We start from the raw sequence: 24,865 nt of genomic DNA, 5'->3' as shown, positions 1-24,865 counted from the left end.
CACTGATGAAAGAAATTAAAGATGCTACAAACAGATGGAGAGATATACAATGTTCTTGGATTGGATGAATCAACATTATGAAAATGACTGTACTACCCAAAGCAATCTACAGATTCAATGCAATCCCTATCAAACTACCAATGACATTTTTCACATAACTAGAACAAAAAATTTCACAATTTGTATGGAAACACAAAAGACCCCGAATAGACAGAGCAATCTTGAGAAAGAAAAATGGAGCTGGAGGAATCAGGCTCCTGTACTTCAGACTATACTTGAAAGCTACAGTAATCAAGACAGTATGGTACTGGCACAAAAAACAGAAATATAGATCAGTGGAACAGGATAGAAAGCCCAGAGATAAACCCACACACATATGGTCACCTTATTTTTGATAAAGGAGGCAAGAATATACAATGGAGAAAAGACAGCTTCTTCAATAAGTGGTGCTGGGAAAACTGGACAGCTACATGTAAAAGAATGAAATTAGAATACTCCCTAACACCATATATAAAAATAAACTCAAAATGGATTAGAGACCTAAATGTAAGGCCAGACACTATAAAACTCTTAGAGGAAAACCTAGGCAGAACACTCTATGACATAGATCACAGCAAGATCCTTTTTGACCCACCTCCTAGAGAAATGGAAATAAAAACAAAAATAAACAAATGGGACCTAATGAAACTTAAAAGCTCTTGCAAAGCAAAGGAAACTACAAACAAGATGAAAAGAACAACCCTCAGAATGGGAGAAAACATTTGCAAATGAAGCAACTGACAAAGGATTAATCTCTAAAATTTACAAGCAGCTCATGCAGCTCAATATCAAAAAAAACAAACAAACAACAACCCAATTCAGAAATGGGCAGAAGACCTAAATAGACATTTCTCCAAAGAAGATATACAGATTGCCAACAGACACATGAAAGGATGCTCAACATCACCAGTCATTAGAGAAATGCAAATCAAAACCACAATGAGGTATCACCTCATACAAGTCAGAATGGCCATCATCAAAAAATCTACAAACAGTAAATGCTGGAGAGGGTGTGGAGAAAAGGGAACCCTCTTGCATTGTTGGTGGCAATGTAAATTGATACAGGCACTATGGAGAACAGTATGGAGGTTCCTTAAAATCTAAAAATAGAACTACCATACAACCCAGCAATCCCACTACTGGGCATATACCCCGAGAAAACCGTAATTCAAAAAGAGTCACGTACCGCAATATTCATTGCAGCTCTATTTACAATAGCCAGGACATAGAAGCAACCTAAGTGTCCATCGACAGATGAATGGATAAAGAAGGTGTGGCACATACATACAATGGAATATTACTCAGCCATAAAAAGAAACGAAATTGAGTTATTTGTAGTGAGGTGGATGGACCTAGAGACTGTCATACAGAGTGAAGTAAGTCAGAAAGAGAAAAATAAATACCATATGCTAACACATATATATGGAATCTAAAAAAAAAAAAAAAAAGAGGTTCTGAAGAACCTAGGGGCAGGACAGGAATAAAGACGCAGATGTGGAGAATGGACTTGAGGACACAGGGAGGGGGAAGGGTAAGCTGTGACGAAATGAGAGAGTGTCATGGACTTATATACACTAACAAGTGTAAAATAGATAGCTAGTGGGAAGCAGCTGCATAGCACAGGGAGATCAGCTCAGTGCTTTGTGACCACCTAGAGGGGTGGGATATGGAGGGTGAGAGGGAGACGCAAGAGGGAGGAGATATGGGGATATATGTATATGTATAGCTGATTCACTTTGTTATAAAACAGAAAATAACACACCATTGTAAAGCAATTATACTCCAATAAAGATGTTAAAAAAAAAAAGTAGAATGCAGGGCCCTGGGCATTCGATTTAACTTCTCTGGGTCAGTCTTTCCATCTGCAAAATGGGCATGATATTACTTCTTTACAGGAAGGTTGTGAGGTTGCAATGAGATAGTATGTGCAGAATCACTTGGTTTGGCCTGTAGTTGGGCTTTGGGATAATTTGGACACTTAAGGGCACTATGATGAACTGAATTGTGTTCCCCTCAAAATCTATATGTTGAAGCCCTAATCCCCAATGTGACTATATTTGGAGATAGGGTCTTCAGGAGATAATTAAGGTTAAAAGAGGTATAATAGTAGCCCAATCTGATAGGACTGTGGCCTTATAAGAAGAGACATCTCTCTCAGTCTCTCTCGCTCTCTCTGCCATGTGAGAACACAGTGAGAAGGCAACTGTCTACAAGCCAGGAAGAGAGTCCTTGCCAGAACCCGACCATGCTGACTACCTGGATCTCAGACTTCCAGCCTCCAGAACTGTGAGAATATGAAAAATTCTGTTGCTTAAGCCACCCAGTCAGTGGTACTTTGTTATGGTGGCCCAAGCTTACTAATGCAGACATGTATTCAATCTGTGTACAGTCTGTCTTCAGAAAGTGGTGATGGCATGGACTTGGCCCTGAGGGGGATGGACCTGTGGTCTCCCTGCCCCTCCAGCTGCTCCTATCCTGGCTTCCCAGGTCCCAGTGATCTGGGTCCTGCTACCTTCTTGGCCTCATCTGGTACCACCCGTCACTTATTTCCTAGATTGGCCTTCTTTCTTTCATTTTTCAAATGCTCCAAGCTCTATCCTGCTTTGCACATGCTGTCCCCTCTGCCTGCAGTGCTTACCTTTGCAGGGTTTACCTTTCACTCAAAGGTTCAGTTCTCAGAGAGTCCTGCCTGGACTGCCTGCCCAAGACAGCGCAACTTCTACCCAGACTGCTTTTGTTTCTTCCTAGCAGCCATCATGTACTGAAATTAAATGGTTTACCTGTTTCTTATCTGTTTTTGTCTATTAGAATGTAAGCTCCATGGTGATAGAGGTTTTGTTTACTTGTTCTTGCTGTATCCCCAGAGCTTGGCATGGTGACTGTCACATAATAGGGACTCAACCCAGAAAGAAAGAAAAAAAGAAAGAAAGAAAGAGAGAGAGAGAGAGAGAGAGAGAGAAAGAGAAAAAGACAGAGAAAGAATGAAAGATCAAACTGATCTGGTAAAAGTTCCATGCCCGTGCACCCAGCATCGCTTGAAGTAGATCCAAAGCACCTTGATTTCCAGTACCACAACTTATCTCTCATTGTAACTAGAGGCCAACTGGTCCAGCCAACGGTTTTTCAACAGAAGGGTTCTATGGCGGGGTATGGGCCACCACAGAGAGCTAGATGGAGGACGAGGTGAATGAGTTGGGCTTTTTTTTTTGTCTTTTTGAATTTTATTTTATTTATTTTTTTATACAACAGGTTCTTACTAGTTATCCATTTTATACGTATTAGTGTATACATGTCAATCCCAGTCTCCCAATTTGTCGCACCACCACCACCTCCTCCCGCCACTTTTCCCGCTTGGTGTCCATACGTTTGTTCTCTACATCTGTGTCTCTATTTCTGTCCTGCAAACTGGTTCATCTATGCCATTATTTTAGGTTCCACATATATGCGTTAATATATGATATTTGTTTTTCTCTTTCTGACTTACTTCCCTCTGTATGACAGTCTCTAGATCCATCGACGTCTTTACAAATGACCCAATTTCGTTCCTTTTTATGGTTGAGTAATATTCCATTGTATATCGTACCACATCTTATTTATCCATTCATCTGTCGATGGGCATTTAGGTTTCTTCCATGCCCTGGCTATTGTAAATAGTGCTGCAGTGAACATTGGGGTGCATGTGTCTTTTTGAATTATGGTTTTCTCAGGGTATATGCCCAGTAGTGGTATTGCTGGGTCATATGCTAGTTCTATTTTTAGTTTTTTAAGGAGCCTGCATACTGTTCTCTGTAGTGGCTGTATAAATTTACATTCCCACCAATAGTGCAAGAGGGTTCCTTTTTCTCTACACCCTTTCCAGCATTTGTTGTTTGTAGATTTTCTGATGGTGCCCATTATAACTGGTGTGAGGTGATACCTCATTATAGTTTTGATTTGCATTTCTCTAATAATTAGTGATGTTGAGCAGCTTTTCATGTGCTTCTTGGCCATCTGTATGTCTTCTTTGGAGAAATGTCTGTTTAGGTCTTTTGCCCATTTTTGGATTGGATTGTTTGTTTTTTTAATATTGAGCTGCATGAGCTGTTTATATATTTTGGAGATTAATACTCTGTCCATTGATTCATTTGCAAATAATTTCTCCCATTCTGAGGGTTGTCTTTTCATCTTGTTTGTAGTTTCCTTTGCTTTGCAAAAGCTTTTAAGTTTCATTAGGTCCCATTTGTTTATTTTTGTTTTTGTTTCCATTACTCTAGGAGGTGGATCAAAAAAGATCTTGCTGTGATTTATGTCAAAGAGTGTTCTTCCTATGTTTTCCTCTATGAGTTTTATAGTGTCTGGTCTTACATTTAGGTCTTTAATCCATTTTGAGTTTATTTTTGTGTATGGTGTTAGGGAGTGTTCTAATTTCATTCTTTTATATGTAGCTGTCCAGTTTTCCCAGCACCACTTATTGAAGAGACTGTCTTTTCTCCATTGTATATCTTTGCCTCCTTTGTCATAGATTAGTTGACCATAGGTACGTGGATTTATCTCTGGGCTTTCTATCCTGTTCTGTTGATCTATATTTCTGTTTTTGTGCCAGTACCATATTGTCCTGATAACTGTAGCTTTGTAGTATAGTCTGAAGTCAGGGAGTCTGATTCCTCCAGCTTCCCTTTTGTTGTTGTTGTTGTTGTTTTTTTAGAGAAATTGCAGAAGAAACCAGAAGTTTCTAGGAGGTTGAAATGGGTCTTTTTTTTTTCTTTTTAAATTTATTTATTTTTGGCTGCATTGAGTCTTCGTTACTGTGTGTGGGCTTCTCATTGTGGTGGCTTCTCTTGTTGCAGAGCACAGCTCTAGGGTGCAATGGCTTCAGTAGTTGTGGTGCACGGGCTTAGTTGCTCTGCGGCATGTGGGATCTTCCCAGACCAGAGCTCAAACCCATGTCCCTTGCATTGGCAGGTGGATTCTTAACCACTGCACCACCAGGGAAGCCCTCCAGCTCCGTTTTTTCCCCTCAAGACTGCTTTGGCTATTCAGGGTCTTTTGTGTCTCCATACAAATTTTAAGATTTTTTGTTCTAGTTCTGTAAAAAATGCCATTGGTAATTTGATAGGGATTACACTGAATCTGTAGATTGCTTTGGGTAGTATAGTCATTTTCACAATGTTGATTCATCCAATCCAAGAACATGGTATATCTCTCCATCTGTTTATACCATCTTTAATTTCTTTCATCAGTTTCTTATAGTTTTCTGCATCCAGGTCTTTTTTCTCCCTAGGTAGGTTTATTCCTAGGTGTTTTATTCTTTTTGTTGCAGTGGTAAATGTGAGTGTTTCCATTATTTCTCTTTCAGATTTGTCATCATTAGTGTTTAGGAATGCAAGAGATTTCTGTACATTAATTTTTTTTTTTTTTTTTTTTTTTTTTTGCGGTACACAGGCCTCTCACTGTTGTGGCCTCTCCTGTTGCAGAGCACAGGCTCCGGACACACAGGCTCAGTGGCCATGGCTCACGGGCTCAGCCGCTCCGCGGCATGTGAGATCTTCCAGGACCAGGGCACGAACCCGTGTCCCCTGCATTGGCAGGCGGACTCTCAACCACTGCGCCACCAGTGAAGCCCTGTGCGTTAATTTTATATCCTGCAACTTTACCAAATTCATTGATTAACTCTAGTAGTTTTCTGGTGGCATCCTTAGGATTCTCTGTGTATAGTATCACATCATCTGCAAACAGTGACAGTTTTACTTCTTCTTTTCCAATTTGTATTCCTTTTATTTTTCTTCTCTGATTGCCATGGCTAGGACTTCCAAAACTATGCTGAATAATAGTGGCAAGAGTGAACATCCTTGTTCCTGTTCTTAGAGGAAATGCTTTCAGTTTTTCACCATTGAGAATGTTTGCTGTGGGTTTGTCATATATGGCCTTTATTATGTTGAGGTAGGTTCCTTCTGTGGCCACTTTCTGTAGAGTTTTTATCATAAATTGGTGTTGAATTTTGTCAAAAGCTTTTTCTGCATCTATAGAGATGATCATATGGTTTTTCTTCTTCAATTTATTAATATGGTGTATCAATTTGATTTATTTGCATATATTGAAGAATCCTTGCATCCCTGGGATAAATCCCACTTGATCACGGTGTATGATCCTTTTAATGTGTTTTTGGATTCTGTTTGCTTCTATTTTGTTGAGGATTTTTGCATCTATACTCATCAGTGATATTGGTCTGTAATTTTCTTATTTGGTAGTATCTTTGGTTTTGGTATCATGGTGATGGTGGCCTCATATAATGAGTTTGGGAGTGTTCCTTCCTCTGCACTTTTTTGGAAGCATTTGGGAAGGATGGGTGTTAGCTCTTCTCTAAATGTTTGATAGAATTCACTTGTGAAGCCACCTGGTCCTGCACTTTTGTTTGTTGGAAGATTTATAATCACAGTTTCAATTTCATTACTTGTGATTTGTCAGTTCATATTTTCTATTTCTTCCTGGTTCAGTCTTGGAAGGTTATACCTTTCTAAGAATTTGTCCATTTCTTCCAAGTTGTCCATTTTATTGGTATAGAGTTGCTTGTAATAGTCTCTTAGGATGCTTTGCTTTATGTGGTGTCTGTTGTAACTTCTCCTTTTTCATTTCTAATTTTATTGATTTGAGTCCTCTCCCTCTTTTTCTTGATGAGTCTGGCTAATGGTTTATCAATTTTGTTTATCTTCTCAAAGAACCAGCTTTTAGTTTTATTCATCTTTGCTATTGTTTTCTTTGTTTCTATTTCATTTATTTCTGCTCTGATCTTTATGATTTCTTTCCTTCTGCAAACTTCAGGTTTTGTTTGTTCTTCTTTCTCTTGTTCCTTTAGGTGTAAGGTTAGATTGTTTATTTGAGATTTTTCTTGTTTCTTGTGGTAGCTCTATTGCTATAAACTTCCCTCTTAGAACTGCATTTGCTGCATCCCATAGGTTTTGGATCGTTGTGTTTTTCTTGTCATTTGTTTCTAGGTATTTTCTGATTTCCTCTTTGATTTCTTCAGTGATCTCTTGGTTATTTAGTAACGTATTGTTTAGCTTCCATGTGTTTGTGTTTTTTTCATTTTTTTCCATGTAATTGACTTCTAATCTTACAGCGTTGTGGTCAGAAAAGATGCTTGATATGATTTCAGTTTTCTTAAATATACTGAGGCTTGATTTGTGACCCAAGATGTGATCTATCCTGGAGAATGTTCCATGAGCACTTGAGAAGAAAGTGTAATCTGCTGTTTCTGGATGGAATGTCCTATAAATATCAATTAAATCTATCTGGTTTATTGTGTCATTTAAAGCTTGTGTTTCCTTTTTAATTTTCTGTCTGGGTGATCTGTCCATTGGTGTAAGTGAGGTGTTAAAGTCCCCCACTATTATTGTGTTACTGTCTATTTCCTCTTTTATAGCTGTTAGCAGTTGCCTTATGTATTGAGGTGCTCCTATGTTGGGTGCATATATATTTATAATTGTTATATCTTCTTCTTGGATTGATCCCTTGATCATTACGTAGTGTCCTTCCTTGTCTCTTGTAACATTCTTTATTTTAAAGTCTATTTTATCTGCTATGAGTATTGCTACTCCAGCTTTCTTTTGATTTCCATTTGCATGGAATAACTTTTTCCATCCCCTCACTTTCAGTCTGTATGTGTCCCTAGGACTGAAGTGGGTCTCTTGTAGACAGCATAAATATGGGTCTTGTTTTTGTGTTCATTCAGCAAGCCTGTGTCTTTTGGTTGGAGCATTTAATCCATTCGTGTTTAAGGTAATTATCGATACGTATGTTCCTATTCCCATTTTCTTAATTGTTATGGGTTTGTTTTTGTAGGTCCTTTACTTCTCTTGTGTTTCCCACTTAGAGAAGTTCCACTGGCGTTTGCTGTAGAGCTGGTTTGGTGGTGCTGAATTGTCTCAGGTTTTGCTTGTCTGTAAAGCTTTTGATTTCTCTGTCAAATCTGAATGAGATCCTTGCTGGGTAGAGTAATCTTGGTTGTAGGTTTTTCCCTTTCATCACTTTGAATATAACATGCCACTGCCTTCTGGCTGTAGAGTTTCAGCTGAGAAATCAGCTGTTAACCTTATGGGAGTTCCCTTGTATGTTATTTGTCATTTTTCCCTTGTGGCTTTCAATAATTCTTCTTTGTCTTTAATTTTTGACAGTTTGATTACTATGTGTCTCGGCATGTTTCTCCTTGGATTTATCCTGCCTGGGACTCTCTGTGCTTCCTGGACTTGGGTGGCTATTTCCTTTCCCATGTTAGGGAAGTTTTCTACTATAATCTCTTCAAATATTCTCTCGGGTCCTTTCTCTCTCTCTTCTCCTTCTGGGACCCCTATAATGAAATTGTTGTTGCATTCAATGTTGTCCCAGAGGTCTCTTATGCTGTATTCACTTCTTTTCATTCTTTTTTTTTATTCTGTTCCGCGGAAATGAATTCCACCATTCTGTCTTCCAGGTGACTTATCCGTTCTTCTGCCTCAGTTATGCTGCTATTTATTCCTTCTAGTGTAGTTTTCATTTCAGTTATTGTATTGTTCATCTCTGTTTGTTTGTTCTTTAATTCTTCTAGGTCTTTGTTAAACATTTCTTGCATCTTCTCAATCTTTGCCTCCATTCTTTTCCGAGGTCCTGGATCATCTTCACTATCATTATTCTGAATTCTTTTTCTAGAAGGTTGCCTATCTCTACTTCATTTAGTTGTTTTTCTGGGGTTTTATCTTTTTCCTTCATCTTGTACATAGCCCTCTGCCTTTTCATATTGTCTATCTATCTGTGAATGTGGTTTTTGTTCCACAGTCTGCAGGATTGTAGTTCTTCTTGCTTCTGCTGTCTGCCTTCTCATGATTGGCCTTTGAATGCTCTTTTCTACCCTTTCAACCAGAAGAGCTCTGAGTTTATCTGATTCCTATATTGGACTTTAATGAGAAATCTCACTGGAAGAAACAGCTCCACAGCTAGGAGAAAATGGAAAACCACAAATTGGATCCAACCCTTCATGTTACAGATGAAGAATCTGAGGACCAGAGAGGGAAAGGGACCTGCCCATGCACAGATGATCAGTGGCAGAGCACTCTATCCCCAGTGGTGCCGTGGTTAGGCACCATTCTTGTTAACAATTCTTGTTATGTGAGTGAAAAATACTGGCTTCCTCAAATGCTGTAACTTGGCTTTTACTCTCTACAAACTGGAGACAAGAAAGGGCTTTTGGTCACCACTGGTCTCTGGCAGTCCCAAACAAATTTCAGACTCAAGGGTCCCATGCGTTCTCATGCCCACTGCAGGAGACCACACACGAACTCTGCTAGGGGCACTCAGGAGAACCCTGACCAGGCCAAAGAGCCACCAAAGAACATCACACATGGCCCAGTAAGTCATAGCAGTTTCAGAAGGGGAGGATTTCTTCATAGAAAGACTCAGAGCTGGCTAGCATGGACTCCAACCCTCTGAGAGTCTTGTTGGTTGTAGAATGATAGACTTTTCTGACAGCCCCCTTACTTGCTGACCTCTCTTCTATCTTCCCTTCTTTTCCTTCCTCCCTTTCTTCAGCTATATCCAAGGAGCATTTGCTGACTGGAAATTTTATGTTAACCATTACTGCAAACCCAGACATTCGTTTCATCACTGGCAATCAGCTCTTGTCCTTGGGGAAACCTAATTAGATATTATGGGACTTTTGATGTTGTTTCCATGGAAACCCCCATAGTAATGGTGTACATGCAGAATATATGCTCCAGGGAGTTTGGGAAAAAAATACATATATATTATTACTGGATTTTAAGAATATCTTTCCTTTTTTTCTCTTGTTTTTTTTCTGCATATATATTTTTCTAATCATGGAAATTTTCCCTGGATTTTTTTCTCTCACAGAGAGAGAATAGTAGAGAACACAAGGGCCTTTTACATTTTCTCTCCTTTAATTAAAAAAAATTCATAGTTGCTCAAGAATGAAAGTTTTTCAGATGGGTCAGAAAACATCTAAGCAGGATCTCCCCTAATAGCTGAGAACATTTTAAGGAAAGATATTGCTTAAATAAAGAATTGAAAAGGCCTCAAGTCTTTCAAAATAGAAGGGGGAAACTAGCAAATCCAATGAATCAACTCCAAATGTATTTACACTAAAGGGGAAAAAAAGAAGGGCAGGTTTCCTGGTGCTTGGTGCTCTGTCAGGTTGACACTGGGGCCTCTGGGACATTCTCCTTGCCTCCCTGTCGAGACAGCCTGTTTCCAGTCCTGCAGCTAACGCATGGTGGGCTCCAGTGATTGCATATGAAATGACCTGTCCTGGGGTGACCAGATGGCCCTTCAGAGTTGGCCCCCATGGTGAGCTGGTGAACCACACGATTACTCTGTGAGAAACTCCAGTGTGGGAAGCGTGCAGACCTGGTCTGACTGGTACAGATGGGAGAGCCCAGCAGACTTTACAGAGAGGGAGCCTGTTACACACCCATGTGCCACAGCTAAAATTCAAGTGTTCCTGGAGAACCCATGAATAACTGAACTGTTTTCTTTGATACCTCTAATTGGCCACTCAAGGATGGAATGCCCACACTGACCTTTTTGCTAGCTGCCAGCTGATCAATTAACCCCCCAAGTTTGCCAACAAGATTCACTGTTCCCAGAGTCCCTGCAGTTTTTCTTCTTCACACCCGATAAATTCTGTTTTGCCTTCACTCCTTGATTCAGTCTACCAGCTGACTTCCTCGCCTGTGAGAAACACATTGCATGCAAAATAACTCAGCTGCTTGCAAAATAATTTTTTAAATGCTTTGCGTTATTCTTTGATGTATGAAATGATGTGTCCACTGGGTGGGGCAGGGCTGGGGGAAGCTGGCATGGCCCTTGATCGTGATCCCCTCTTCATCCAGTTACCCAGTTACTTGAGATAGACTGGCCAGCCCTGTCTGATTAACTATGTGGGGTGGCAGGGTGTGGGTGGAAGTTCCTTCTAGGGGCTGTGGCATGAGAAGTTAAAAGAGAAGTGTTGGGCATGGCAGGCAAATCACCCAACTTCTAATATGTGTGCTAAGTAAACGCGTGAATTAGATTTGTTTATGTATTAGTTTTGTTGCATGACAAAGCACCCCCAAAATTAAGGACTTAAAACAATAATCGTTTAGCTCACGATTGTGTGGGTCAGCAATCAGGGCAGGGCTCAGCTTGGTAGTTCTTCTGCTGTCTCACCTGGGGTGAGCTTCTGTCATGCAGCTGATCAAGGATGACCTCACTCGCGTGCTTGGCAGCGGGTGCTGGCTGTAGGCTGGGGTGACGGGGAAAATGGGGCCATGTGTCTACAGCAAGCCCCATCACACTGACATTCTACAAACCTCAGTTACATCACATTATCTAATGTCCCTTTGGCCAAAGGAAGGCACACAGCCAGGTTCAGATTCAAGGGGGAAATGGACTGTACCTCTTGAGAAATGGACTGTATGTACCTCTTGCTGGGAGGAGAAGCAAAGTCACATGTGAAGAAAGAAACAAACGGGATGGGAGGAATTGGTGGCATTTTGGTAGTACCACACCAGGTTTGTCCGATACAGGCCTTCCAAGCACTACTGAATCCCTATCTTGCCTAAGAAGTTTTCCATGATGGGCCCTTATCATGCCTCTCTTATGCTAGAGCTCCTTGAGATTGTGAGCTGATTCATGGGACATGTGTCTGATTGATATTTATATCACCACAGTGTTCTCACCTAGTTGGTTCTTTTTCATTGAGGTATAATGGATAAATAAAATTGTATAGTGTACAATGTGTTGATTTGATATACGTATACAATGTGAAATGATTACCACAGTCAAGTTAATTAACACATCTACCCCCTCACATCGTTATCTTTTTTTTTTTTGAGAACACTTATGATCAGCTCTCTTAGCAAATTTCAAGTATTAGTTGGTTCTTACTAATTCTTTTATTGAATTGAGTTGAGTTGAATTGACTGAGTTGGTTCTCCTTTCTTTCTAATTACAAGCTCCTTGAAGGCAAGTTTGGAACTGCTCTCTCACATAAAATCTCCCTCCCAAAGCTCTTGGAATTACACCAACAGGCTGAAAATCCCACAGGCTCTTAGAACCAGTTAAGTGGCAGCGGATCAGGTCTGGAGCCAGCTCTGTTCAGGACACTATCTGGGGTAAGAGTGGGACTTGCAGGTGACCACAGGCCCTGGCACCAAAGCATTCCATCTTCAGGCCGGCCATACCCCAAATGAGCGGCATCACCGTGTGAGGCTAAGACACAGCAGTTTGGAGATCGTGGCTTTCCTTCCTCACTCAGGGGAAACCCAGGCCAGGTCAGGAGGAAACATGTTTGTCAGCCCCCGGCCTCTGAGGCTTCTACTCTGTGACAGCTCAGAGCGGACCCCACCCCCCGAACCCCCACGGGCCCTCTGGCACCCCCTGCCCCTTGCCAGATGCCATCCATATCACCTCAGCACCCTTCCAAAATTCATCAGGGTGACCAGTCAGGCTGCTCTAGAACCAGGCCTGGGTGGCTGAGACCCAAATGGAGGGAAGGACAGTCCTCTGCCACCCTCCCCACTCTGGTCCAGCAGTGCTCCAGCACTTCTCCAGCACTCTCTAAGGCTTGGAGATCACCTGTGACCCTTTATTCCAGATTGGACCACCCCCTGGGAATAGGAGGGTGCCCTTCCCATGGCATAAGATAAATCGTCAGGTACTTCCTTACTCACAGGCTTAGCAATGAGTTTTCTACGGGAGTTTCCATTCTGGGTGGTTAACAAGGGCCACGGGCCACCTGTCCTTTTCTTCACATGACACAGTCATCCACCTACCCACCCCTTTACTCACTAAAATTCTGTTGACTGCCCACTGTGTACCAGGACCATCTCAGGCCTTGGGGAGAGGTGAGATGAGCCAGGCGTGGGTCCTGTCCCCTGGGAGCTCATGTGCCCTGAGACCACACACGAGGTCTGCATAGGACCATGGAATAAGGGCTCTTCAGAGCAGAAGGTACCTCGGGGATCATCCAGTCTATCCCCTCATTCCTCAGAGGAGGAAACTGAGCCCAAGAGACAGGAGTTTAGTCATCCAGGGTCACACAGTAAGCAGTAGTTATTGATTCGCTACGCAAGAATTTACCCAACACCTATATATGCTAAGATCTGGGCTGGCACCGGAGATACCACAGGGAACAAGGTGGGCACGGCCCTGTCCCTTTGGCAGTCCAGCTGTGACTGGTGGGTCTCATCCAGGTTACATTTTAGGCTTACCCAAGGAAGCTTAAGAAAAATCCCAATGCCAGGGCCTCATGCCCAGAGGTTCAGACTGGCTTGGTGTGGGGTCCAAGCGTGGGTATTTTTAAACAAGTTCTCCAAGTGATTCCGTTGTGCAGACAGGTCAAGAACCACTGCTCTGGGGTGGGGAGACAGGCAAAAACCAAGCAAACATGAATAAATATGTAACTGAAATTTGTGATTTGTAAGGAATGAACAGGATGCTGAGTGAGGACATGGCAGGGTGGGGTACTGTTATCTGCCTAAGTTGGAGTGAGGCTACACTTGGAGAACTGTGGTTCCAGGGGTCAGATGGGAGCAAGCACAAGGGCGTCCTCATATGGGACAGCAATGGAATCTTCTGGGCCATACTGCCCACCCTGCTGATCCACAAATCCCTGCACTGGAGCCCTGTCTAGCAGAGGCTCTCAATCTGCAACCTGAAATATCTCCCCGCTGGCCCCCATGCATACTATTTATGAGTGCCTCCCAGGCCAGCCGGATTAATAATCCCTCACATTTTAAGAGTATAGTCATCCCTTGGTATCCACAGGGGTTGGTTCCAGGAAACCCTGTGGATACCAAAATCTGAGGATGCCCAAGCCCCTTATATAAAATGGTGTAGGACCCTCAGCCCTCCGGATCCACAGTTCTTCAGCCATGGATATGGAGGTCCAACTGTAGTTGGTAAAGCACATTCCCTCTTATCTGTATTATTGGATCCTAATGCTAATCCCGTGCGATGGACAGGGTCAAGGTTAATAGTCTGATGATAGAGATGTAGAAATAGGCTCAGAGAAGTGGTGTGACCTGCCTAAGATCACACAGCTAGTATCTGGATGTGAGACTTCAGTCTAGCTCATCAGCCTCCAACTCCACTACCCATGTCGTCCCCCCACCCCAAGCCTTGCACCAGGAAACTGAAACAGAAGCGGGGCACCTGGGAGGCAGGTGGGGACACCACCCCGGGGCCAGCACCCTCCTGTCAAGCTGGGCAGAACTGCCGACGTGCCTCACCTTTAACTGGGATGGTATACAATCTCCTTCTCCATCAGGAAATCCAAGGAACCTGTGACTCTTTACTTCAGTTCCTGCCCAGAATGAACCCGGTTGCTATAGCAACCTGATGCAGTTCTTTCTTATAGGGTGGATGGTTTTCATTTTGTATTTGAAGAGTCTGGCCAGGCAGTCGCGTTGCCATGGCTCGGCCTGTTGGCAGCAGTTACAAGCAGAGGAAACCCTTTGAGCAGCCTCTAGGTCCCTCTAATTGATGGTGGAAACCTGTGTCTGGAAAAACCCCTGGCTCAGCTGCGCTGGGGAAGGAGGGAGGGGGAGTCTCGGCTGGTGTTGTGCTGGGTACCCTCTCCTGTTCAGAGAGCACACCTTACTAATTACAGCCGCCTGGCCAGAGGTCGGCCCCTCAGCCACTTGCTCCCATAGAGCCTTCTAGTTCCCCTCCATGATCTTCATCCCAGGGGGCCATGCTCAGAGCTGTTTCATTGAACCCTGAATGCCCAGCTCTCTGGCTAATAGAGGGCCTCCAACATATGTTTGTTGAATGAATGAATGAATGAATGATCTTTTGTAGTTTATGAAGCCCTTCATACCCATTATCTCCCTTACTCCCCATGATAGCTGTGTGAGGTCCCAGGGCAGGAGGAAGAGGAAACTGTGGTCCAGAAAGGTGAGAGAGGTGCTCTCACAGGCTGCCTCCCCTCCCTGTGCACTTTTGTAGCTGCCCTTGCCTCTGGGCAGCCCACTGAGTTGCCTGGCACTTGCTCCGTGAGGCAGACAAATATCACAGGCACACCCTAAAAGCAAGGCAAGCAGGAGACCCCTGTTCAAGTCATGTGACTCGATTGTTCACCTTGAATTTGTCTCAGACATGACACAGATCCTTTTTTTTTTTTAAGATTTTTTTTGATGTGGACCATTTTTAAAGTCTAATGAATTTGTTACAGTATTACTTCTGTTTCATGTTTTGGTTTTTTGGCCACGAGGCACATGGGATCTTAGCTCCCCGACCAGGGATTGAACCCACTGCGTTGGACGGCAAAGTCTTAACCACTGGACCACGAGGCACATGGGATCTTAGCTCCCCGACCAGGGATTGAACCCACTGCGTTGGACGGCAAAGTCTTAACCACTGGACCACCAGGGAAGTCCCCACACACAGATCCCTTGATGGGCCCTTTTTACCCTCAGAGGCTCCAGACATGGGTGCCACGGTTTTCTCCCCTGGGTCCTTGGTTGTGGGCATGGTGGCCTGGAGGGCAGGCAGTGAAGGAGGGAGAAGAGAAGGGTGCTTGGTGACTAACTTCAAAACACAGCAGAATGTTCCTTTGGCCCAAACCGCAGAGGAAACAGTGGGACACACAGAGTAAAGGGCCTCTCCGTTCCTAAACCCCCTGTGAAGTGGGGTGAAGTGTGAGGGCAAGCAAGGCTTAGCTCAGCCTTCAACCAGCACGCCCAATCCACGCTGACCCAAACTCTCTGTTACTCCCTCCATTGCTGAGGGTGTATTTCCAGGTTAAATCAAACTTCTTCCACCCAACCCTGGCCCCAACATTAATTTATTTCTAATGCAGCCTAATTTCCTTCTGGACATGAATCCTTCCCAGGATTATCATGAGGATAAATGCTTCCATCGCCTCTCATAAGTGAGGCGCATACCTGTCCAGGAGGCCCCCATGACCAGCACGGGCCCCTGATTGCAGGCCTCTCCTTCTAAGAATCAGAACCTTCACATGTCCAAGGTGGACCTCAGAGGCCTCGCATTTCACAGATGTGGAGACGGGGGCCATGGAGGGGAAGAACGTGAGGCCCCCTTCACAGTCATTGGGTGTGGGAGACCCCCCACCGTGGGACCTCCTTGAGAACAAGCCTGGGCCTTCCCAGTATGTGAACCCAGCCCTGAGCCCAGGCTGGGCACATAGCAGGTGCTCAGTGAAGGCTTGTTTCAGCTGCTTTGCCAGGCCTCCTGGTGCAACAGTGGGAGCCTCATCTTCGTGGAAGGAAGGTTAGGACTGGAAAGGCGCTTAGACATCACTGAGCCCAACCCTCATTAACAGAAAGAGACCCCATGGATTAATAACGCTAAAAATAACAATAGCTAATACTTACAGAGCTGGGTGCTAGACAGGATTCTCTGCACTTCGTACGTACGAATCCATTGCAGCCACATAGCGACCACTATGCAGCAGGTATTATTATCATTGTCCCAAGATGAGGAAACTGAGGCACAGAGAGGCTCCATAACTTGCTGAAGGTCACAGAGCTAGTTAGTGTTGGGATCAGGATCCAGACCCAGGCAGTCTGGCTCCGGGGCCCACACCACTAACACCCCACCACCGACAGAGAGCAAAGTGCTGCGAGCAGGCACTTTTCTCCCAGTGGGAGGAGGAGTCTGTGCCAGCCCTATGAGTTCACTCAGGAAACCTAGCTTTTTCATCTCCGCATCCCCCTCAGGGCTCAGCTCAGGGCCTGGCAGGGGCCCAGGGACCTGTGTTCAATACAAGTGAGCTGTTCATCTTCCTAGTCATGAAACAACCAGTTTAGGGGCTCCTTGGAGCTGGAAGGAATCTTGGGAAGCAATTTACAGAAATGGAGGCCCAGAGATTGACGTGTCTTAGGCAGGTCTCCTGACTGCCTGTCCAGGGCTCTCTTCACCCAGGCGAGGCCTCCCAAGAGGGCCCTGAGGCGGATGAGCCGCGGATCCTCCCTCGCCCCGGCTGTGTGGTTCCATCCTGGCTGTGCTAACAGGCTCTCTGCTCCCACAGCTCTTCGTGATCGACAATGGTGCGGACGACTGGCGGATAGCCATGACCTACGAGCGCATCCTCTACATCAGCTTGGAGATGCTGGTGTGCGCCATCCACCCCATTCCTGGCGAGTACAAGTTCTTCTGGACGGCGCGCCTGGCCTTCTCCTACACACCCTCGCGGGCGGAGGCCGACGTGGACATCATCCTGTCCATCCCGATGTTCCTGCGCCTGTACCTGATCGCCCGCGTCATGCTACTGCACAGCAAGCTCTTCACGGACGCCTCGTCCCGCAGCATCGGGGCCCTCAACAAGATCAACTTCAACACGCGCTTCGTCATGAAGACCCTCATGACCATCTGCCCCGGCACCGTGCTCCTCGTGTTCAGCATCTCACTGTGGATCATCGCTGCCTGGACCGTCCGCGTCTGCGAAAGGTATTCCAGCGGGTCGGGTTCTCCACTCGACCGGGGCCTCTGAGCACACAGCCCATGTTGGGATGGGGGAAGGGAGGAGGAGCTGGGGGGGCCGGATGTATGTGGTCTGATGGAAGAAACAGGCTACCCAGACACCTCAGGAGAAAATGGGAGAGGAGAAGACCGGGTTGGGGCTGAATATGAGCTGCAACATTGAAACATTGGAACCAAGGTAAGCTGGGAAAAATGCATATATAATCCTCATTTCCTGTTCTTTGTAAACCAGTATATCTCTAAGTGTTCTGGTTATATCATTACCCCTTTCTCACATATAACACTTTGCAATTTCTGCATTATCTCTCCCTCTTGGAGATTAAGGATGTTCGCTAGCATTTTAAAGGCTCTGAGAAGTCCTGCAGTAATGAAACTGGTTTAATTTTGTTTAGTCCAGATTTTCTCAAGAGTATTCACCCACCAACGCTTTTCATTGTACATCACTATGGATGCCTCACTACTCAAAAATTTGGTCCACAGACCAGCAGTATCTGCATCACTGGTAACTTGTTAGATTGCAGAATCTCAGGCCTCACCCTGGAACTACTGAATAGAATTTGCATTTTAACAAGTTCACTGGTGACTTGTATGCACCTTAACGTTTGAGAAGCACCTCACTGATGGAACATACTTTGGGAAACATTGTTTTGGGAGGCTGATGCCTAGTAGGAGAGAAGGGGGATATGGCCTAATATAGATCTAGGGCATCATGCCAGCCCCTCAGAACTGCCATCATCAAGGCTCAAGGGTAGGTCTGTGGCTACCCGCTTCCACCGCCATCCCCAAGCTGCCCTTACTGACTCCTCTCCCTTTCAAGCTTGTCCTGGATATTCATTTTCTCTGATTTCATATGTGGAGTCTGAACACTGAGGTTAAAAACCTGGATTCTGCCCCTAAGTAGCCGTGAGACCTTGAGCAAGTCACTTCACCTCTCTGGGCCTCCGTGTCTTCATTTTAAAGTGAGGATCACTTGAGATAGAAGGTAGATATACATTTACTTGAGAGAGGTTATTTTTAATATGCTGAGAGGCCTGGTCAAGCATCCTGTGTAATTTAATCAGATCACCCTTCATTCATTATCACATAAAATTGTATTGTCAGGGCTTCCCTGGTGGCGCAGTGGTTGGGAGTCCGCCTGCCGATGCAGGGGACACGGGTTCGTGCCCCGGTCTGGGAAGATCCCACATGCCGCAGAGCGGCTGGGCCCGTGAGCCATGGCCGCTGAGCCTGTGTGTCTGGAGCCTGTGCTCCGCAACGGGAGAGGCCACAACAGTGAGACGTCCGCGTACCGCCAAAAAAAAAAAAAAAAAATGTATTGTCAAATCTTCCATGTACCAGTGTCCCAGGAGAGATAAAACAAGCAAAAGGAGTCTGGAGGAGAGTTAGTCTAACAATATCTCAGGGGTTCACTGAACCTGATTTCCCACCTGTTTTGAAATGTTCTGTGTGCAGACAGTTCTTTCAGATGTTTGGCCCGCAGACACACAGTCAGATGAAGAGGCCATTCTGCTGCAGCCAGGCAGGGACCCCTGCGCATGGCAGGGTCAGTCTCTGAGAGCCAGTGCCATGCTGGGAGACATTTCTCACATACAAAGCCTGAAGGACCCACGATACCCATGTATTCAGAACCCCATCATTACTCAGCAGCTGACATTATAACACCTGCTCTAAGTAGGACCATACCTCACCAGGCTTCATGAATCTTCTCTGGTAAGCAGACACTCTTTCTGCAATGGAGGAAGCATATGTTTGGTTTCCAACCCCAGACTCCTCATAGTTCCCTTAGCTGAGCAATACGGTGCCAGTCTGGGCCTCAGTTTTCTCATCTGCAAGCTGGGGATAATAATACCAACTTTATAGGATTTGTTTTTGGAGTCAAATAGATAACGTACATGAAGCGTACACTGTGATAATTATAGTGACCATTCCTGCTAATAACGGAGATCTCTTGATAGCTCTTGGGAATCTTGTGACTGCCTTTTTATAATTAGAACAAACCAGTTCCTACTATATGTAGACCTATGCTCTTCTAACAGCAGTAATGATTGAATTTGCATAGCCCCTTAAGATGTTGGAAATCTTCCATGTCCTCAGATCGACCCTGTTTGGTGTGTATCATTACCCCATTTTTCAGATGCGCAAACATGGAACAAAGTACCAGCATGTGAGTTTCATTGTTTATTGAACCTGTCAGAAGTCTGGGTGATGATTTTTTATCGGATTATGAGCGTGCTTCAAAGTGTGTAGTTCGCAAAGTACTCTGTTGCACGCTCTTTGGCACTGAATGACACTCCATGGCCTCCACACTGGGGCTGGGTTGACCTGGCCTCCGTCAGACCATGGGCCTCTGTCTGCGGAGATGACTGACATGCCCAGCTGAAGTCCAAGGCAAAGGCACAGAGAAGCAACGAGCAAATCAAAGGTTCTCCTAAAGCTTCCCCTTCTCTTGTGAAAAGGCCCTTTGACCAAAAGGCTTCTGCTTAGATCTCACATGAGATATATTAAAACACGTGGGGTGTTATTGCCCCTGTTTTTTGGGCGCTTACCCTGTGCCAGTTCTGTGTGAAATACTTCACGGTTATCTCCATTTGCCCTCCCAGTAGCCCTGTGGTAGAGGCACTGTGATTGTCCTCATTTTAGAGCAGAGGAAACTGATGTAAAGGAACTAGCCCGAGGTCACAGAGCCAGTAAATATGGAGCCAGAATTTGAACTTGCTTCTGACTCTGAACCTCGTGTTTGTCTCACCAGCCCAGGCTGAATCCTGCACTTACAAGGAAACTGTGGCCCAGACTCTCCTGGCGACTTTCCCGATCTGAGCGTCTCAAAGCCACTGAGACTGACACTTAAATCCCAGTCTTGCTGTTTTGCCTGCCTCTGATGTCTGTGCTTTTAACCATTTTATCACCCTGTCTTCAGGGCTGCCTTCATGTTAAATTCAAACATACCCGAGCGTAGTGGACGCTGAGGTATGCCACCCCGGGGCCCCCTCTCGGCCCAGGCTCTCACTCCCTCAGCTGGGGTCGTCGGCTGTGGCAGAATTGCCCTGGATGAAGGGAGCTGCCTCAGCTAAGGTCAAGCCTCCTGCCCAGGGCAGCAAGCATCCAGTGACTTGTCAGTGTAGGAGTTGAAAGGCCCAGCCCCTTTACCTCACAGCTCTGCAGGGCCTTCCTGGCTCCAGGGCTCCTGAGGGATCACGTGGCACTTCAACCCCTCCCTCTCCCCAGTCCTATATCCCTCAGGCCCCATGGGTGTTGATCCTGAGAGCAGCCCCAACAAGCCTCCCGCACTCAAATCGCAGCGTCCCAGTGACTCTTTCCCAGGAATCTGACCTATGGAACTGTGGAAGCGTTTATGAGTAAGTATATTCTTTCCTAATCAGGCAAAGTGCTTCTTTTAAAAAGACCAAGCAATTTCTTTTAGAATCAAGCTTACATGAGCATTGTCCTTCCCCAATGTCAAATAATCAGCAAGATTGGCAGAGACTGAGATAGGAATTATTCAACCAGAGACGGGACAGAAACTGGAGGCAGGCAGTGCTTTGGAGGACTGAAGCCTCGGACCAGGGTGGAAGGACCTGCCCTGTCCAATGTGGGCAAGATGCCGTTTTTCTCTCTCAGCCTGATCAATGACAATTCTGTCACCTGAGACAGCAGAGAGAGTCAAGGACTCACCCAAGGTCACATAGCAGCATGACAGGCTCTAGAAAAACTCCACTCTGCTGATGCCCAGAGCAGGGCTTGTTCACATTCCAGGTGGGTTTCATCAGCCCGGATGCATCTCTAGCTGTGAACACACACTTCTGAAGTTGCTATGGAAATCCCTCTTCAGCAAGACTCATTTTGAAAGACATTTCTCATATCTGGGGTTGGCTTTTATGTGACAGTAAAGGTTTTTCACATTTCCTCCTTCCAAGGAGGGAGAGGGAATCAGGAATTACCCAGAACAGCCTGCTATGGGGAGGGCAGCGCCTGGTTGCCGGGAGGGCAGCGTCAACAGGAGGCTTGTTTTCCTTGGACCCCAGTGAAACATTACATCATGGGTTCCGAGGCCTGACAGTGTGGCACTCATCATTCTCTGGGATTCTCCTGGCCACGTGCCCGCCTCCCACAGGCCTCCCAGAGCCCATCCGAGGAACCTCCTCATTAAACGCTGTCACACACCAAGCAGCTGAGCTGGTGGAGAGACCCCTGGGGGCCCCAGGCCTAAAGGCAGCGAGGCAGGAAGGGGGCCTTCCTGGCACGCCCTGAACGAAGTCTGCCAGCTCACATGTGGCTGTTTATCTCCCTGGGAGGAGCGACAGGGCCTCCCGTGACACTGACAGAGTGGGCCGAGTCTTGTGATCCAGAGCCAGGTTTTGTAAATGACCTCCTACCCTCGTGACTGAAATCCCTTTGGCCTCTTCTCTCCCGAGGCTCCAAGTTCTGCTCACAGGCTGTGTCAGCATCTCAGGCCTTCCGGCCTATCAACAGGTCTTTGGTGATGGTGTGAACTTTCATCTAAGTCTGTATATTGGCATTTTCATGAGAAAATGGATTCTGGAGACCTGGCTGCCGGAACTGGAGAAAAACAATGAGTGGCCATTCTTTCTCTCCTTAAAACAGAGCCACTCCTCCCATCATAAGGAAGATAAAAAGAGGCTTCCTTCCTCCAGTCTCTTCTGCTTCTGTCCCAGACACCCAGGTCTGCACCGGCCGGAAGCTGGAAGCAAGAACAGTTCCCTCCTCCTCCCCGTCTCCTTCCCACAGTCTCCTACCACCTCCGACAGGGGCTTCAGCTCCAAGAAAGGAGCAGAGACAAGGTCTACAGAAGGAAGCACATAGCACGGGGTTGACACAGGTGCCCGAGTAGAGCCTTTGTGTGCTGGGCGGAGCCGGGAAGAGCTCTGAGAGCAATGGGTTCTCACGGGCCCTCTGATGTGAGGCACAACCTCCAATGTGTAACACAGGCACAGTGACCCACTGGGACGACGGGAAGAAATGATCAGAGTTTCTATTCATAGTTATTTTTATCTAAGAAAATTAATCTTTGCTAATCTTAATATGCAGGTAGACTGTAATACATGTGGACAATTTATAATAAATATACATATAGCAGGGGGAGGGTGCACGCTCAAAAATTTTTTACTAGCAGGAGTCCATGACTTTAGAGGATGCAAACCACTGGTTTGGGGAATGAGAGGACTAGTTAGTAAGGATAGGAAAGTATCCTGTCACATTGGATGAAGCCTGCTAGAACTGGAACCCTGCCCTCTAGCTGGAGAAAGGGGAAATCAGCACCCCGCTGGGCAGAGGAGCAGCCTAGGGCAATCCTGCTGCCGGGTGCCAGGTCTGGATAGATCACTCCTAATTCAAAGATGAATTCCCGGCAGGGGGTGGGTGGGGGAGACTGAGGAGGGGAGGGAAGGAGAATCATACAGGAGGCCTTGAAACAAATGTTCAGCATTAAGAAAGAGGAAAATAATTCTGAAGATGCAGAATAACATTTAATTATGAGGAACAGAAAGCAACATTTGAAAATTCTTGGGCATCCTTACAGGGTGCAAGAAGATGTGATCTCTATGATAGAGAAGAGTGGGCAGATATGAAATGAAAATGTATCTGGTTCACAGAAGCCTAGAGTTCACAGAAAATGAAAATGTTTTAGCAAAAAGAAAATCCACATTGGGGCACTGAATTTTTTAAAATGCGGAATGTGAAGGACAAACAAAGGTTCTCTCCAAATGTAGAAGACAGGAACAAAGAGATGAGAGAAGAGGGTGAATAGGACAGAATTGGAAGCTGCAGAATCAAGGCTAAATCCTAGCTCTAGAGTTATTTTGGAGGAAGAAACCAGAAAGATTTGGATAAAAGCAAAATCAAGGACATACATGAAGAAAACTTTATCAGAATTGGCCTGCCAGGGGGGTGGTGGGGAGGTTAAGATGATTCAGATCAAAAAGTTTCCTGTTTTCCACTTAGAATAGGGGGAAAAATAATTTTTTTTCTGGAAAATTTTCTGAATCATAAGGTTAAACAATCCTAGAAGCATATAGGCAACACAGAGCTGACTTTTCCTCAGAACCCTAAATTCCAGGAGACATTAGGGCATTCGTGTCATTTACATGAGGAAACAAGAGGAGCAAAAGTCATTCTTGGAGTTTTCTGGGCTCAGAAGGTTACAACCTACACTTTTCTGGGGAGCTTGTGTGTTCGTTGACCAAGGGATGAATCACGATTAAGATCTTAATAATGGAACTATACGAAAGAAAGACAGGTAGACAGTATTGAAAGCAGGTAAACATGAAATCCAGACTACATTTAAACATGATTGTAAAACGAAATTTTAATGTCAAAGAAAAAGTAGATTCTGGAAAGAGTAAATGTATGCAACAAAATAATAATTCCATAATAATGACAGGGTTGCTAACTCTCAGATTAAAAAGTTGAGAGAAGTTGTCTAGGAAGGATTAGTAAAAGCATGATAAATTCATCATCTTAAGTAGAAGAGAATTTTAAAAGCCTTATCTCTCAATTTTAATAATTAGAGAAATATAGTTTAAATCATTTTTTAAAGCTAAAGGTAACCACAGGTAGAATTATAGCATCAGCCAGGTGTTATTTCACTTAATCCAGACCACAGCTCTGTGAGGTGCAGGGACTATCATTATCTCCATCCTACACGTGAGGAAATGGAGGCCCAGGGAGGTTACAGTTAACGCAATGTGCCTTGGGTCATGGAGCCAGGGGTCAGCAGACCCAGGACCCCCAACCCCGTGCCGGAGAGCCTTGCTTTTCCCTACCTTGAGAATGTGCATTTTCCACATTCCTGGATGAGACACACAAACATCATCAGAGACAGAAAAATAAAGGAAGCAAGAAGGAAGAATTTAAAAACAGAAAGCCTGAAACAAGATGAGAGGAAACCAAACTTAAAATTTATAACAATCAACATAATTGAATTTACCTCCCAATTAGAAGACAATGTCCCTTACTTAGATAGGATTTAAAAGCAAAATTTAATTTTACGCTGTTTACAAAAGAGGTACCTAAAACAGAAGAACCCAGAAAAAGAAGTGAATAGCAAAGATTTATTAGTTAAGTACAAACCAAAGGGCAATTGAGTAGAAATCCTAATTTTAAACCAAGTTGAATTCAAAGCCAAAACCATTAAATGGTCCAAAGGAACCATTTAATATGGATAAAACTATTATACACAGGAAAACTGTGAACTTTTATGCAAAAATAAATAAGGAGATAGGCGATCTGGTTTTTAATGTTTTAATTGACTGATAAATTTTGAACTTTGTAGCCTATATACAAATAATACATTTTCTTTTTAAGCATCCATCGACATTTACAAAAATTGATCAACTTCTTGGCCACACGTTTCAAAATA

General features: G+C 44.7%; 1 protein-coding gene across 2 annotated transcripts in view; it reads left to right on the top strand.

The window, feature by feature from the left end:
* Window positions 1–24,865, top strand: part of KCNN3 (potassium calcium-activated channel subfamily N member 3) — a 172,167-nt gene that overhangs the window by 95,589 nt on the left and 51,713 nt on the right. For both annotated transcript variants that reach the window (XM_060007923.1, XM_060007915.1), the window contains exon 3: window positions 17,039–17,457. In XM_060007923.1, coding sequence (XP_059863906.1) covers window positions 17,039–17,457 — 419 coding nt within the window. The remainder of the gene's footprint in view (window positions 1–17,038; window positions 17,458–24,865) is intronic.

This window comes from Delphinus delphis, chromosome 1, assembly GCF_949987515.2.
Source record: "Delphinus delphis chromosome 1, mDelDel1.2, whole genome shotgun sequence".
Classification (NCBI taxonomy): Eukaryota; Metazoa; Chordata; class Mammalia; order Artiodactyla; family Delphinidae; genus Delphinus; species Delphinus delphis.
The sequence above is the reverse complement of the archived record's forward strand: the minus strand, read 5'-3'. Positions and strand labels throughout refer to the sequence as shown.